Source organism: Salvelinus alpinus, chromosome 21, assembly GCF_045679555.1.
Source record: "Salvelinus alpinus chromosome 21, SLU_Salpinus.1, whole genome shotgun sequence".
NCBI lineage: Eukaryota > Metazoa > Chordata > Actinopteri > Salmoniformes > Salmonidae > Salvelinus > Salvelinus alpinus.
The window spans coordinates 47,588,890-47,604,592 of NC_092106.1; the positions used below are offsets into that span (position 1 = coordinate 47,588,890).

Consider the following 15,703-nt stretch of genomic DNA (forward strand, 5'->3'; position numbering starts at 1 on the left):
TAGAATTACAGAATGGGGCTTACACATACAAGTAGGCTAATTAATATTCCACTACTTGTTTGGCATTTGACCCAGAGTACAAGGAGTGGTATGTTAGCTCAGAACCGGTCTTGATTCCAGACTACTCGTACAGAACCTTTATCCGGCAATGCTACAATCAACTAAGATCTACGTCACGTCTGTTCTTAAAGTCAACAGCAGCAATTCACTTCAAAGTACAGTTCCGCTAAGATCGATTTAATTGTTTTATTTAACTAGGCAAGTCAGTTCAGAACAAATTTTTATTTACAATGACGGCCTACCGGGGAAACGGTGGGTTTTAACTGCCTTGTTCAGGGGCAGAACGACTGATTTTTACCTCGTCAGCTCGGGGATTCGATAGAACAATCTTTCGGTTATTGGCCCAATGCTCTAACCACTAGGCTACCTGCTGGTTACTGGCCCAACGCTCTAACCACTAGGCTACCTACTGGCCCAACGCTCTAACCACTAGGCTACCTACTGGTTACTGGCCCAACGCTCTAACCACTAGGCTACCTACTGGCCCAACGCTCTAACCACTAGGCTACCTGCTGACCCAACGCTCTAACCACTAGGCTACCTACTGGCCCAACGCTCTAACCACTAGGCTACCTACTGGCCCAACGCTCTAACCACTAGGCTACCTACTGGCCCAACGCTCTAACCACTAGGCTACCTACTGGCCCAACGCTCTAACCACTAGGCTACCTGCTGATTACTGGTCCAACGCTCTAACCACTAGGCTACCTAGTGGCCCAACGCTCTAACCACTAGGCTACCTACTGGTTACTGGCCCAACGCTCTAACCACTAGGCTACCTACTGGCCCAACGCTCTAACCACTAGGCTACCTGCTGATTACTGGCCCAACGCTCTAACCACTAGGCTACCTGCTGATTACTGGCCCAACGCTCTAACCACTAGGCTACCTGCTGATTACTGGCCCAACGCTCTAACCACTAGGCTACCTGCTGATTACTGGCCCAATGCTCTAACCACTAGGCTACCTGCTGATTACTGGCCCAACGCTCTAACCACTAGGCTACCTGCTGATTACTGGCCCAACGCTCTAACCACTAGGCTACCTGCTGATTACTGGCCCAACGCTCTGACCACTAGGCTACCTGCTGATTACTGGCCCAACGCTCTAACCACTAGGCTACCTGCCCCCCCCCCCTGTTCATAAAGAAGTCGACAGCAGCTGTAATTCACTCAGTGCCTGTAGAAAGTCGACACCCTCTTGAACTTGTTTTCCAACATATCTACACATCCTACTCCACATTTTCAAAGTAAAATACAATTCTAGAACTTTTTCCAAATTAAGAAAAACAAAAGCTGAAATATGATAATTGGTAATAACCCCCCTGAGTTAATACTTGATGCTCAGGCTCAGTACATTTGGTCGGGGATCATTAATGGACATTGTGATTTAAACCATGTTTCAGATTTTTTTTTAAGCAGATTTATGTCAGAACTGAGACTTGACCACTCAGGAACACTCAACAATGCTTTTGCATAAACATTTGTGTAATTGTCCCGTAGAAAAATACAACTGTAGAGACTGAGGTGGGGTTTTCCTCAAACTTTTTACCTGGGCTCTGCTCCTTTCATATTTATTTTCATCCTGACAAACTCCCAAGTCCCTGCCGGTGACAAGCATACCCATAACATGATGCTGCCACCACAATACTGGAAAATAGAGGGGAAAAAGTATAATTCCATCCATTTTTATATTAAGGAAAAACATTCAAGGGGGTGCCAACTTTCACTAGGCCCTATATCTGCATTTTAATGGTCTTTCGTTATAGTGTATTTTACCTTTGGGCTGGTGTTAGGAGTTTTATACGGACGACCCAAAGACTTTCGAGGACTACGGACGCATCATTAACCAGCGCCACTTCCAGAGGGTGATGTCACTGCTCGAGGGGAGCACTGTGGCCATCGGAGGAGACAGCGACCAGTTACAATGCTATATAGGTACGTTAACGAGGCCCCTGTAGGCTGTGTGTGTGTGTGTGTGTGTGTGTGAGTGAGTGTGTTATTTCTCATGTTTGTAGTATTCACGAGCCTTCCCTTTCCCCCCCTGCCCCTTTGTGTCTGCTCACTGTGTGTGTTATTTCTCAATGTGCGCGTGTGTCCAGCCCCCACGGTGCTGAAGGACGTGACAGGGGGCTCCAAGGTGATGCAAGAGGAGATCTTTGGTCCCCTGCTCCCCATTGTCACTGTTAGTGGAGTGGACGAGGCGATACAGTTCATCAATGAGAGAGAGAAGCCTCTGGCCCTCTACGTGTTCTCACCTGACAACAAGGTAAAGACCACAGAAGTAAAATCAAAGTTAAAGTCTGGAAGATTTAACTAATGACACTTTAACTAATGAAACATATCCATATTAATGAATATGACTTATGACCTACGTTAAATACTAAGTTAGTGTCTCCCTCTCTGTCTCTCTGTCTCTCCCCCTCTCTCTCCACCTCCCTCTCTCTCCACCTCCCTCCCTCTCTCTCCACCTCCCTCTCTCTCCACCTCCCTCTCTCTATCTCCCTCTCTATCTCCCCCTCCCTCTCCCCCTCCCTCCCCCTCTCTCTGTCTCCCTCCATCTCCCTCCCTCTCTCCATCTCTCTCCCTCCCTTTCCCACCCTCTCTGTCTCCCTCTCTCGCCACCTCCCTCTCTCCACCTCCCTCTCTCTCTCTACCTCTCTCTCTCCCTTTCTCCCCCTCTCTCCACCTCTCCCTCCCTCCCTCTCTCTCCACTTCCCTTTCTCTCCACCTCTCTTCACCCTTCTCCCCCTCTCTCTCCACCTCCCTCCCTCTCTCTCCACCTCCCTCCCTCTCTCTCTCTACCTCTCCCTCTATCTCTCCCCCTCTCTCCCTCCACCTCTAGTTGATCAGGAGGGTGATAGCAGAGACTTCTAGTGGGGCCCTAGTGGCCAATGACTGTCTGGTCCACTTCACTGTCAGCGCTCTCCCCTTCGGAGGGGTGGGTAAGTTAACACCAACACACACACACACACATATGATACTGATATGTGTGTTATGTGCGTGTCTTAATAGCACCCTTGTTAGTACCTACCTGACCTGACGTGTGTGTGTGTGTGTGTGTGTGTGTGTGTGTGTGTGTGTGTGTGTGTGTGTGTGTGTGTGTGTGTGTGTGTGTGTGTGTGTGTGTGTGTGTGTGTGTGTGTGTGTGTGTGTGTGTGTGTGTGTGTGTATTGAATTTTATTTCCCATTGTCCCTCCCTTCCCCAAGGTAACAGTGGAATGGGACGCTACCACAGCCAGCACGGCTTTGACCAGCTCAGCCACCTGCGTGCCTGTCTCATTAAGAAGCTCAACCTGGAGGATGCCAACGCCATGCGTTACCCGCCCCACACGGCTAAGAAGCTGGGCTGGGCACGCTTCTTCTTCCTGAAGCGGGTCAACCTGCGCCAGCTCAGACGCATGGCACTACTGGCCCTGTTCTCTGCCATGGCTGCCTTCGTAGTACAGGTGAGATAGATAGACTATAGTACAGGTCAGATAGACTATAGTACAGGTCAGATAGACTATAGTACAGGTCAGATAGACTATAGTACAGGTCAGATAGACTATAGTACAGGTCAGATAGACTAAAGTACAGGTCAGATAGACTATAGTACAGGTCAGATAGACTAAAGTACAGGTCAGATAGACTATAGTACAGGTCAGATAGACCATAGTACAGGTCAGATAGACCATAGTACAGGTCAGATAGACTATAGTACAGGTCAGATAGACTATAGTACAGGTCAGATAGACCATAGTACAGGTCAGATAGACTATAGTACAGGTCAGATAGACCATAGTACAGGTCAGATAGACTATAGTACAGGTCAGATAGACTAAAGTACAGGTCAGATAGACCATAGTACAGGTCAGATAGACTATAGTACAGGTCAGATAGACTATAGTACAGGTCAGATAGACCATAGTACAGGTCAGATAGATAGAATATAGTACAGGTCAGATAGATAGACTATAGTACAGGTCAGATAGATAGACTATAGTACCGGTCAGATAGACTATAGTACAGGTCAGATAGATAGACTATAGTACAGGTCAGATAGATAGACTATAGTACAGGTCAGATAGACTATAGTACAGGGCAGATAGATAGACTATAGTGCAGGTCAGATAGACTATAGTACAGGTCAGATAGACTATAGTACAGATAGATAGACCATAGTACAGGTCAGATAGATAGACTATAGTGCAGGTCAGATAGACTATAGTACAGGTCAGATAGATAGACTATAGTACAGGTCAGATAGATAGACTATAGTACAGGTCAGATAGACCATAGTACAGGTCAGATAGATAGACCGTAGTACAGGTCAGATAGACTATAGTACAGGTCAGATAGACTATAGTACAGGTCAGATAGACTATAGTACAGGTCAGATAGATAGACTACAGTATAGGTCAGATAGACTATAGTACAGGTCAGATAGATAGACTATAGTACAGGTCAGATAGATAGACTATAGTACAGGTCAGATAGACCATAGTACAGGTCAGATAGACCGTAGTACAGGTCAGATAGACTATAGTACAGGTCAGATAGACTATAGTACAGGTCAGATAGACTATAGTACAGGTCAGATAGATAGACTACAGTATAGGTCAGATAGACTATAGTATAGGTCAGATAGACTATAGTACCGGTCAGATAGACTATAGTACAGGTCAGAGACTATAGTACAGGTCAGATAGACTATAGTACAGGTCAGATAGATAGACTATAGTAGAGGTCAGATCGATAGACTATAGTACAGGTCAGATAGATAGACTATAGTACAGGTCAGATAGACTATAGTACAGGTCAGATAGACTATAGTACAGGTCAGATAGACTATAGTACAGGTCAGATAGACTATAGTACAGGTCAGATAGACTATAGTACAGGTCAGATAGACTATAGTACAGGTCAGATAGACTAAAGTACAGGTCAGATAGACTATAGTACAGGTCAGATAGACCATAGTACAGGTCAGATAGACTATAGTACAGGTCAGATAGACTATAGTACAGGTCAGATAGACTATAGTACAGGTCAGATAGACTATAGTACAGGTCAGATAGACTATAGTACAGGTCAGATAGACCATAGTACAGGTCAGATAGACTATAGTACAGGTCAGATAGACTAAAGTACAGGTCAGATAGACTAAAGTACAGGTCAGATAGACTATAGTACAGGTCAGATAGACCATAGTACAGGTCAGATAGACTATAGTACAGGTCAGATAGACTATAGTACAGGTCAGATAGACTATAGTACAGGTCAGATAGACCATAGTACAGGTCAGATAGATAGACTATAGTACAGGTCAGATAGATAGACTATAGTACAGGTCAGATAGATAGACTATAGTACCGGTCAGATAGATAGACTATAGTACAGGTCAGATAGATAGACTATAGTACAGGTCAGATAGACTATAGTACAGGGCAGATAGATAGACTATAGTGCAGGTCAGATAGACTATACTACAGGTCAGATAGACTATAGTATAGGTCAGATAGACTATAGTACAGGTCAGATAGACTATAGTACAGATAGATACACCATAGTACAGGTCAGATAGATAGACTATAGTGCAGGTCAGATAGACTATAGTACAGGTCAGATAGATAGACTATAGTACAGGTCAGATAGATAGACTATAGTACAGGTCAGATAGACCATAGTACAGGTCAGATAGATAGACCATAGTACAGGTCAGATAGATAGACCGTAGTACAGGTCAGATAGACTATAGTACAGGTCAGATAGACTATAGTACAGGTCAGATAGATAGACTATAGTACAGGTCAGATAGATAGACTATAGTACAGGTCAGATAGATAGACTATAGTACAGGTCAGATAGATAGACTATAGTACAGGTCAGATAGACCATAGTACAGGTCAGATAGACCATAGTACAGGTCAGATAGACTATAGTACAGGTCAGATAGATAGACTATAGTACAGGTCAGATAGATAGACTATAGTACAGGTCAGATAGACTACAGTATAGGTCAGATAGACTATAGTATAGGTCAGATAGACTATAGTACAGGTCAGATAGACTATAGTACAGGTCAGATAGACTATAGTACCGGTCAGATAGACTATAGTACAGGTCAGAGACTATAGTACAGGTCAGATAGACTATAGTACAGGTCAGATAGACTAAAGTACAGGTCAGATAGACTAAAGTACAGGTCAGATAGACTATAGTACAGGTCAGATAGACCATAGTACAGGTCAGATAGACTATAGTACAGGTCAGATAGACTATAGTACAGGTCAGATAGACTATAGTACAGGTCAGATAGACTATAGTACAGGTCAGATAGATAGACTATAGTACAGGTCAGATAGACTACAGTATAGGTCAGATAGACTATAGTATAGGTCAGATAGACTATAGTACAGGTCAGATAGATAGACTATAGTACAGGTCAGATAGACTATAGTACCGGTCAGATAGACTATAGTACAGGTCAGAGACTATAGTACAGGTCAGATAGACTATAGTACAGGTCAGATAGATAGACTATAGTACAGGTCAGATAGATAGACTATAGTAGAGGTCAGATCGATAGACTATAGTACAGGTCAGATAGATAGACTATAGTACAGGTCAGATAGATAGACTGTAGTACAGGTCAGATAGATAGACTATAGTACAGGTCAGATAATTAGACTATAGTAGAGGTCAGATAGACCATCGTACAGGTCAGATAGATAGACCATAGTACAGGTCAGATATATATACTATAGTACAGGTCAGATAGATGGACTATAGTAGAGGTCAGATAGACCATAGTACAGGTCAGATAGATAGACCATAGTACAGGTCAGATAGACTATAGTACAGGTCAGATAGACTATAGTACAGGTCAGATAGACTATAGTACAGGTCAGATAGACTATAGTACAGGTCAGATAGATATACTATAGTAGAGGTCAGATAGATAGACTATAGTACAGGTCAGATAGACTATAGTACAGGTCAGATAGACTATAGTACAGGTCAGATAGACTAAAGTACAGGTCAGATAGACTATAGTACAGGTCAGATAGACCATAGTACAGGTCAGATAGACTATAGTACAGGTCAGATAGACTATAGTACAGGTCAGATAGACCATAGTACAGGTCAGATAGATAGACTATAGTACAGGTCAGATAGACCATAGTACAGGTCAGATAGATAGACCGTAGTACAGGTCAGATAGACTATAGTACAGGTCAGATAGACTATAGTACAGGTCAGATAGACTATAGTACAGGTCAGATAGACTATAGTACAGGTCAGATAGATAGACTATAGTACAGGTCAGATAGATAGACTATAGTACAGGTCAGATAGATAGACTATAGTACAGGTCAGATAGATAGACTATAGTACAGGTCAGATAGATAGACTATAGTACAGGTCAGATAGATAGACTATAGTACAGGTCAGATAGACCATAGTACAGGTCAGATAGACCATAGTACAGGTCAGATAGATAGACTATAGTACAGGTCAGATAGATAGACTACAGTATAGGTCAGATAGACTATAGTATAGGTCAGATAGACTATAGTACAGGTCAGATAGATAGACTATAGTACAGGTCAGATAGATAGACTATAGTACAGGTCAGATAGACTATAGTACAGGTCAGAGACTATAGTACAGTTCAGATAGACTATAGTACAGGTCAGATAGATAGACTATAGTACAGGTCAGATAGATAGACTATAGTAGAGGTCAGATCGATAGACTATAGTACAGGTCAGATAGATAGACTATAGTACAGGTCAGATAGATAGACTATAGTACAGGTCAGATAGATAGACTATAGTACAGGTCAGATAATTAGACTATAGTAGAGGTCAGATAGACCATCGTACAGGTCAGATAGATAGACCATAGTACAGGTCAGATATATATACTATAGTACAGGTCAGATAGATGGACTATAGTAGAGGTCAGATAGACCATAGTACAGGTCAGATAGATAGACCATAGTACAGGTCAGATAGACTATAGTACAGGTCAGATAGACTATAGTACAGGTCAGATAGACTATAGTACAGGTCAGATAGATATACTATAGTAGAGGTCAGATAGATAGACTATAGTACAGGTCAGATAGACTATAGTACAGGTCAGATAGACTATAGTACAGGTCAGATAGATCGACTATAGTACAGGTCAGATAGATCGACTATAGTACAGGTCAGATAGATAGACTATAGTACAGGTCAGATAGATAGACCGTAGTACAGGTCAGATAGACTATAGTACAGGTCAGATAGATAGACTATAGTACAGGTCAGATAGATAGACTGTAGTACAGGTCAGATAGATAGACCGTAGTACAGGTCAGATAGACTATAGTACAGGTCAGATAGATAGACTATAGTACAGGTCAGATAGATAGACTATAGTACAGGTCAGATAGACTAAAGTACAGGTCAGATAGACTATAGTACAGGTCAGATAGACCATAGTACAGGTCAGATAGACTATAGTACAGGTCAGATAGACCATAGTACAGGTCAGATAGATATACTATAGTAGAGGTCAGATAGATAGACTATAGTACAGGTCAGATAGATAGACTATAGTACAGGTCAGATAGACTATAGTACAGGTCAGATAGACTATAGTACAGGTCAGATAGACTATAGTACAGGTCAGATAGACTATAGTACAGGTCAGATAGACTATAGTACAGGTCAGATAGATAGACTATAGTACAGGTCAGATAGACCATAGTACAGGTCAGATAGATAGACTATAGTACAGGTCAGATAGATAGACTATAGTACCGGTCAGATAGACTATAGTACAGGTCAGATAGATAGACTATAGTACAGGTCAGATAGACTATAGTACAGGTCAGATAGACTATAGTACAGGTCAGATAGACTATAGTACAGGTCAGATAGACTATAGTACAGGTCAGATAGACTATAGTACAGGTCAGATAGACTATAGTACAGGTCAGATAGACTATAGTACAGGTCAGATAGATAGACTATAGTACAGGTCAGATAGATAGACTATAGTACAGGTCAGATAGACTATAGTACAGGTCAGATAGACTATAGTACAGGTCAGATAGACTATAGTACAGGTCAGATAGATAGACTATAGTACAGGTCAGATAGATAGACTATAGTACAGGTCAGATAGACTATAGTACAGGTCAGATAGACTATAGTACAGGTCAGATAGACTATAGTACAGGTCAGATAGACTATAGTACAGGTCAGATAGACTATAGTACAGGTCAGATAGACTATAGTACAGGTCAGATAGATAGACTATAGTACAGGTCAGATAGACCATAGTACAGGTCAGATAGATAGACTATAGTACAGGTCAGATAGATAGACTATAGTACCGGTCAGATAGACTATAGTACAGGTCAGATAGATAGACTATAGTACAGGTCAGATAGATAGACTATAGTGCAGGTCAGATAGACTATACTACAGGTCAGATAGACTATAGTAGAGGTGACTATAGTACAGGTCAGATAGATAGACTATAGTACAGGTCAGATAGATAGACTATAGTACAGGTCAGATAGACCATAGTACAGGTCAGATAGATAGACCGTAGTACAGGTCAGATAGACTATAGTACAGGTCAGATAGACTATAGTACAGGTCAGATAGATAGACTATAGTACAGGTCAGATAGATAGACTATAGTACAGGTCAGATAGATAGACTATAGTACAGGTCAGATAGATAGACTATAGTACAGGTCAGATAGATAGACTATAGTACAGGTCAGATAGATAGACTATACTACAGGTCAGATAGACCATAGTACAGGTCAGATAGACTATAGTACAGGTCAGATAGATAGACTATAGTACAGGTCAGATAGACTATAGTACAGGTCAGATAGATAGACTACAGTATAGGTCAGATAGACTATAGTACAGGTCAGATAGACTATAGTACAGGTCAGATAGATAGACTATAGTACAGGTCAGATAGACTATAGTACTGGTCAGATAGACTATAGTACAGGTCAGATAGACTATAGTACAGGTCAGATAGACTATAGTACAGGTCAGATAGACTATAGTACAGGTCAGATAGACTATAGTAGAGGTCAGATAGATAGACTATAGTACATAGTACAGGTAGACTATAGACTATAGTACAGGTCAGATAGACTATAGTACAGGTCAGATAGATAGACTATAGTAGAGGTCAGATAGATAGACTATAGTACAGGTCAGATAGATAGACTATAGTACAGGTCAGATAGATAGACTGTAGTACAGGTCAGATAGATAGACTATAGTACAGGTCAGATAGATAGACTATAGTACAGGTCAGATAGATAGACTGTAGTACAGGTCAGATAGATAGACTATAGTACAGGTCAGATAGATGGACTATAGTAGAGGTCAGATAGACCATAGTACAGGTCAGATAGATAGACCATAGTACAGGTAAGATAGATATACTATAGTAGAGGTCAGATAGATAGACTATAGTACAGGTCAGATAGATAGACTATAGTACAGGTCAGATAGACTATAGTACAGGTCAGATAGACTATAGTACAGGTAAGATAGACTATAGTACAGGTCAGATAGATCGACTATAGTACAGGTCAGATAGATAGACTGTAGTACAGGTCAGATAGATAGACTGTAGTACAGGTCAGATAGACTATAGTACAGGTCAGATAGATAGACTATAGTACAGGTCAGATAGATAGACTGTAGTACAGGTCAGATAGATAGACTATAGTACAGGTCAGATAGATAGACTATAGTAGAGGTCAGATAGACCATCGTACAGGTCAGATAGATAGACTATAGTACAGGTCAGATAGATAGACTATAGTACAGGTCAGATAGATAGACTGTAGTACAGGTCAGACAGATAGACCGTAGTACAGGCCAGATAGATAGACTGTAGTACAGGCCAGATAGATAGACTATAGTACAGGCCAGATAGATAGACTGTAGTACAGGCCATATAGATAGACTGTAGTACAGGCCATATAGATAGACTGTAGTACAGGCCAGATAGATAGACTGTAGTACAGGCCAGATAGATAGACTGTAGTACAGGCCAGATAGATAGATAGACTGTAGTACAGGCCAGATAGATAGATAGACTATAGTACAGGCCAGATAGATAGATAGACTATAGTACAGGTCAGATAGATAGACTATAGTACAGGTCAGATAGATAGACTATAGTACAGGTCAGATAGATAGACTATAGTACAGGTCAGATAGATAGACTATAGTACAGGTCAGATAGATAGACTATAGTACAGGTCAGATAGACCATAGTACAGGTCAGATAGATAGACTATAGTACAGGTCAGATAGATAGACCATAGTACAGGTCAGATAGATAGACTATAGTACAGGTCAGATAGATAGATAGACTATAGTACAGGTCAGATAGATAGACTATAGTACAGGTCAGATAGATGGACTATAGTACAGGTCAGATAGACCATAGTACAGGGCAGATAGATAGACTATAGTACAGGTCAGATAGACTATAGTACAGGTCAGATAGATAGACTATAGTACAGGTCAGATAGATAGACTATAGTACAGGTCAGATAGATAGACTATAGTACAGGTCAGATAGATAGACTATAGTACAGGTCAGATAGACTATAGTACAGGTCAGATAGACTATAGTACAGGTCAGATAGACTATAGTACAGGTCAGATAGACCATAGTACAGGTCAGATAGATAGACCATAGTACAGGTCAGATAGATAGACTATAGTACAGGTCAGATAGATAGACTATAGTACAGGTCAGATAGATAGACTATAGTACAGGTCAGATATACCATAGTACAGGTCAGATAGATAGACTATAGTACAGGTCAGATAGATAGACCATAGTACAGGTCAGATAGATATACTATAGTACAGGTCAGATAGATAGACTATAGTACAGGTCAGATAGATAGACTATAGTACAGGTCAGATAGATAGACTATAGTACAGGTCAGATAGACTATAGTACAGGTCAGATAGATAGACTATAGTACAGGTCAGATAGATAGACCATAGTACAGGTCAGATAGATATACTATAGTACAGGTCAGATAGATAGACTATAGTACAGGTCAGATAGATAGACTATAGTACAGGTCAGATAGATAGACTATAGTACAGGTCAGATAGATAGACTATAGTACAGGTCAGATAGATAGACTATAGTACAGGTCAGATAGATAGACTATAGTACAGGTCAGATAGATAGACTATAGTACAGGTCAGATAGATAGACTATAGTACAGGTCAGATAGATAGACTATAGTACAGGTCAGATAGATAGACTATAGTACAGGTCAGATAGATAGACCATAGTACAGGTCAGATAGACCATAGTACAGGTCAGATAGATAGACTATAGTACAGGTCAGATAGACTATAGTACCGGTCAGATATTTAATTGAAATAATTTTCAAAATGTTTTTCAATGGTAATTAGACCATATCCCCAAGGTGTCATGTACATGTTAATAAGCCTCCAATCACAAGTTGATCAAAAAATCTCTAAGTGTTGGGAGATGTAAAATTGAGGACGCAAGACTTAATACATTTAACTAGGCAAGTCAGTTAAATGTATAGTACAGGTCAGATAGATAGACTATAGTACAGGTCAGATAGATAGACTATAGTACAGGTCAGATAGATAGACTATAGTACAGGTCAGATAGATAGACTATAGTACAGGTCAGATAGATAGACTATAGTACAGGTCAGATAGATAGACCATAGTACAGGTCAGATAGATATACTATAGTACAGGTCAGATAGACCGTAGTACAGGCCAGATAGATAGACTGTAGTACAGGCCAGATAGATAGACTATAGTACAGGCCAGATAGATAGACTGTAGTACAGGCCATATAGATAGACTGTAGTACAGGCCAGATAGATAGACTGTAGTACAGGCCAGATAGATAGACTGTAGTACAGGCCAGATAGATAGATAGACTGTAGTACAGGCCAGATAGATAGATAGACTATAGTACAGGCCAGATAGATAGATAGACTATAGTACAGGTCAGATAGATAGACTATAGTACAGGTCAGATAGATAGACTATAGTACAGGTCAGATAGATAGACTATAGTACAGGTCAGATAGATAGACTATAGTACAGGTCAGATAGATAGACTATAGTACAGGTCAGATAGATATACTATAGTACAGGTCAGATAGATAGACTATAGTACAGGTCAGATAGATAGACCATAGTACAGGTCAGATAGATAGACTATAGTACAGGTCAGATAGATAGATAGACTATAGTACAGGTCAGATAGATAGACTATAGTACAGGTCAGATAGATAGACTATAGTACAGGTCAGATAGATGGACTATAGTACAGGTCAGATAGACTATAGTACAGGTCAGATAGATAGACTATAGTACAGGTCAGATAGACTATAGTACAGGTCAGATAGACCATAGTACAGGGCAGATAGATAGACTATAGTACAGGTCAGATAGACTATAGTACAGGTCAGATAGATAGACTATAGTACAGGTCAGATAGATAGACTATAGTACAGGTCAGATAGACTATAGTACAGGTCAGATAGACTATAGTACAGGTCAGATAGACTATAGTACAGGTCAGATAGACTATAGTAGAGGTCAGATAGACCATAGTACAGGTCAGATAGATAGACCATAGTACAGGTCAGATAGATAGACTATAGTACAGGTCAGATAGATAGACTATAGTACAGGTCAGATAGATAGACTATAGTACAGGTCAGATAGATAGACTATAGTACAGGTCAGATAGATAGACTATAGTACAGGTCAGATAGATAGACCATAGTACAGGTCAGATAGATATACTATAGTACAGGTCAGATAGATAGACTATAGTACAGGTCAGATAGATAGACTATAGTACAGGTCAGATAGATAGACTATAGTACAGGTCAGATAGATAGACTATAGTACAGGTCAGATAGACTATAGTACAGGTCAGATAGATAGACCATAGTACAGGTCAGATAGATATACTATAGTACAGGTCAGATAGATAGACTATAGTACAGGTCAGATAGATAGACTATAGTACAGGTCAGATAGATAGACTATAGTACAGGTCAGATAGATAGACTATAGTACAGGTCAGATAGACTATAGTACAGGTCAGATAGACTATAGTACAGGTCAGATAGACTATAGTACAGGTCAGATAGATAGACTATAGTACAGGTCAGATAGATAGACTATAGTACAGGTCAGATAGATAGACCATAGTACAGGTCAGATAGATATACTATAGTACAGGTCAGATAGACCATAGTACAGGTCAGATAGATAGACTATAGTACAGGTCAGATAGACTATAGTACCGGTCAGATATTTAATTGAAATAATTTTGTTAATAATAATAATGTTATAATAATAATAATAATGTTTTTCAATGGTAATTAGACCATATCCCCAAGGTGTCATGTACATGTTAATAAGCCTCCAATCACAAGTTGATCAAAAAATCTCTAAGTGTTGGGAGATGTAAAATTGAGGACGCAAGACTTAATACATTTAACTAGGCAAGTCAGTTAAGAACATATTCTTATTTACAATGACGGCCTACCAGGGAACAACTGCCTTGTTCAGGGGCAGAATGACAGATTTTTACCTCGTCAGCTCGGGGATTCGATCCAGCAACCTTTCGGTTACTGGCCCAACGCTCTAACCACAAGGCTACCCTGCCGCCCCAAACTATAAACTCAGATTTCAAAATACAGGCTTACAATAGATCCTCTTAACTGTTGTTCCCTTGTTTATCAGGGGGGTTTAGACTGAGTTAGCTAACAGGCCTTCCTGCTCTAGTTTTTAATCAATGGTTTAGAGAGCCAATGGCACCCTATTCCCTATGTAGTGCACTACGTTTGACTAGGCCCTGGTCAAAAGTAGTGCACTACATAGGGAATAGGGTGCCATTCTGGACACATCCCATAAGTGGATCCTACGAAACAGTTGAGATCCCTACAATAGATCCCTGTCTTAGCTCCGCTGGTCACTACAGCCCCTCCTACTTAAATACCATAGTGGCCTGTGTGAGGGCAGAGGGAGGGACTGGAGCGTCTCGGTCCTGACTGGTTTAAATAACGAGAACCTCTCGGCGACCGGGCAGATATAGGGTCCGTCACAAATGGCACACTGTTCCCTATGTAGTGCACTACTTTTGACCAGGGCCTAGTCAAAAGTAGTGTACTATATAGGGAATATGGTGCCATTTAGGACGCTGACATAGAAGTTTGTTGTGTGTCCCACTAACTGACTCATACTCAATTCAAATGTTATTGGTCACACACACATGGTTAGCAGATGTTATTGGTCACGTACACATGGTTAACAGATGTTATTGGTCACACACACATGGTTAGCAGATGTTATTGGTCACGTACACATGGTTAGCAGATGTTATTGGTCACGTACACATGGTTAGCAGATGTTATTGGTCACATACACATGGTTAGCAGATGTTATTGGTCACACACACATGGTTAGCAGATGTTATTGGTCACACACACATGGTTAGCAGATGTTATTGGTCACGTACACATGGTTAGCAGATGTTAATGCGAGTGTAGCGAACTGCAGCTTGTTGGCTGAATAATGT

General features: G+C 40.8%; 1 protein-coding gene across 2 annotated transcripts in view; it reads left to right on the forward strand.

Annotated features, from left to right (window-relative positions):
- Window positions 1-15,703, forward strand: part of LOC139548379 (aldehyde dehydrogenase family 3 member A2-like) — a 29,487-nt gene that overhangs the window by 12,509 nt on the left and 1,275 nt on the right. For both annotated transcript variants that reach the window (XM_071358026.1, XM_071358025.1), the window contains exons 8-11: window positions 1,856-1,997; window positions 2,162-2,328; window positions 2,905-3,004; window positions 3,270-3,508. In XM_071358026.1, coding sequence (XP_071214127.1) covers window positions 1,856-1,997; window positions 2,162-2,328; window positions 2,905-3,004; window positions 3,270-3,508 — 648 coding nt within the window. The remainder of the gene's footprint in view (window positions 1-1,855; window positions 1,998-2,161; window positions 2,329-2,904; window positions 3,005-3,269; window positions 3,509-15,703) is intronic.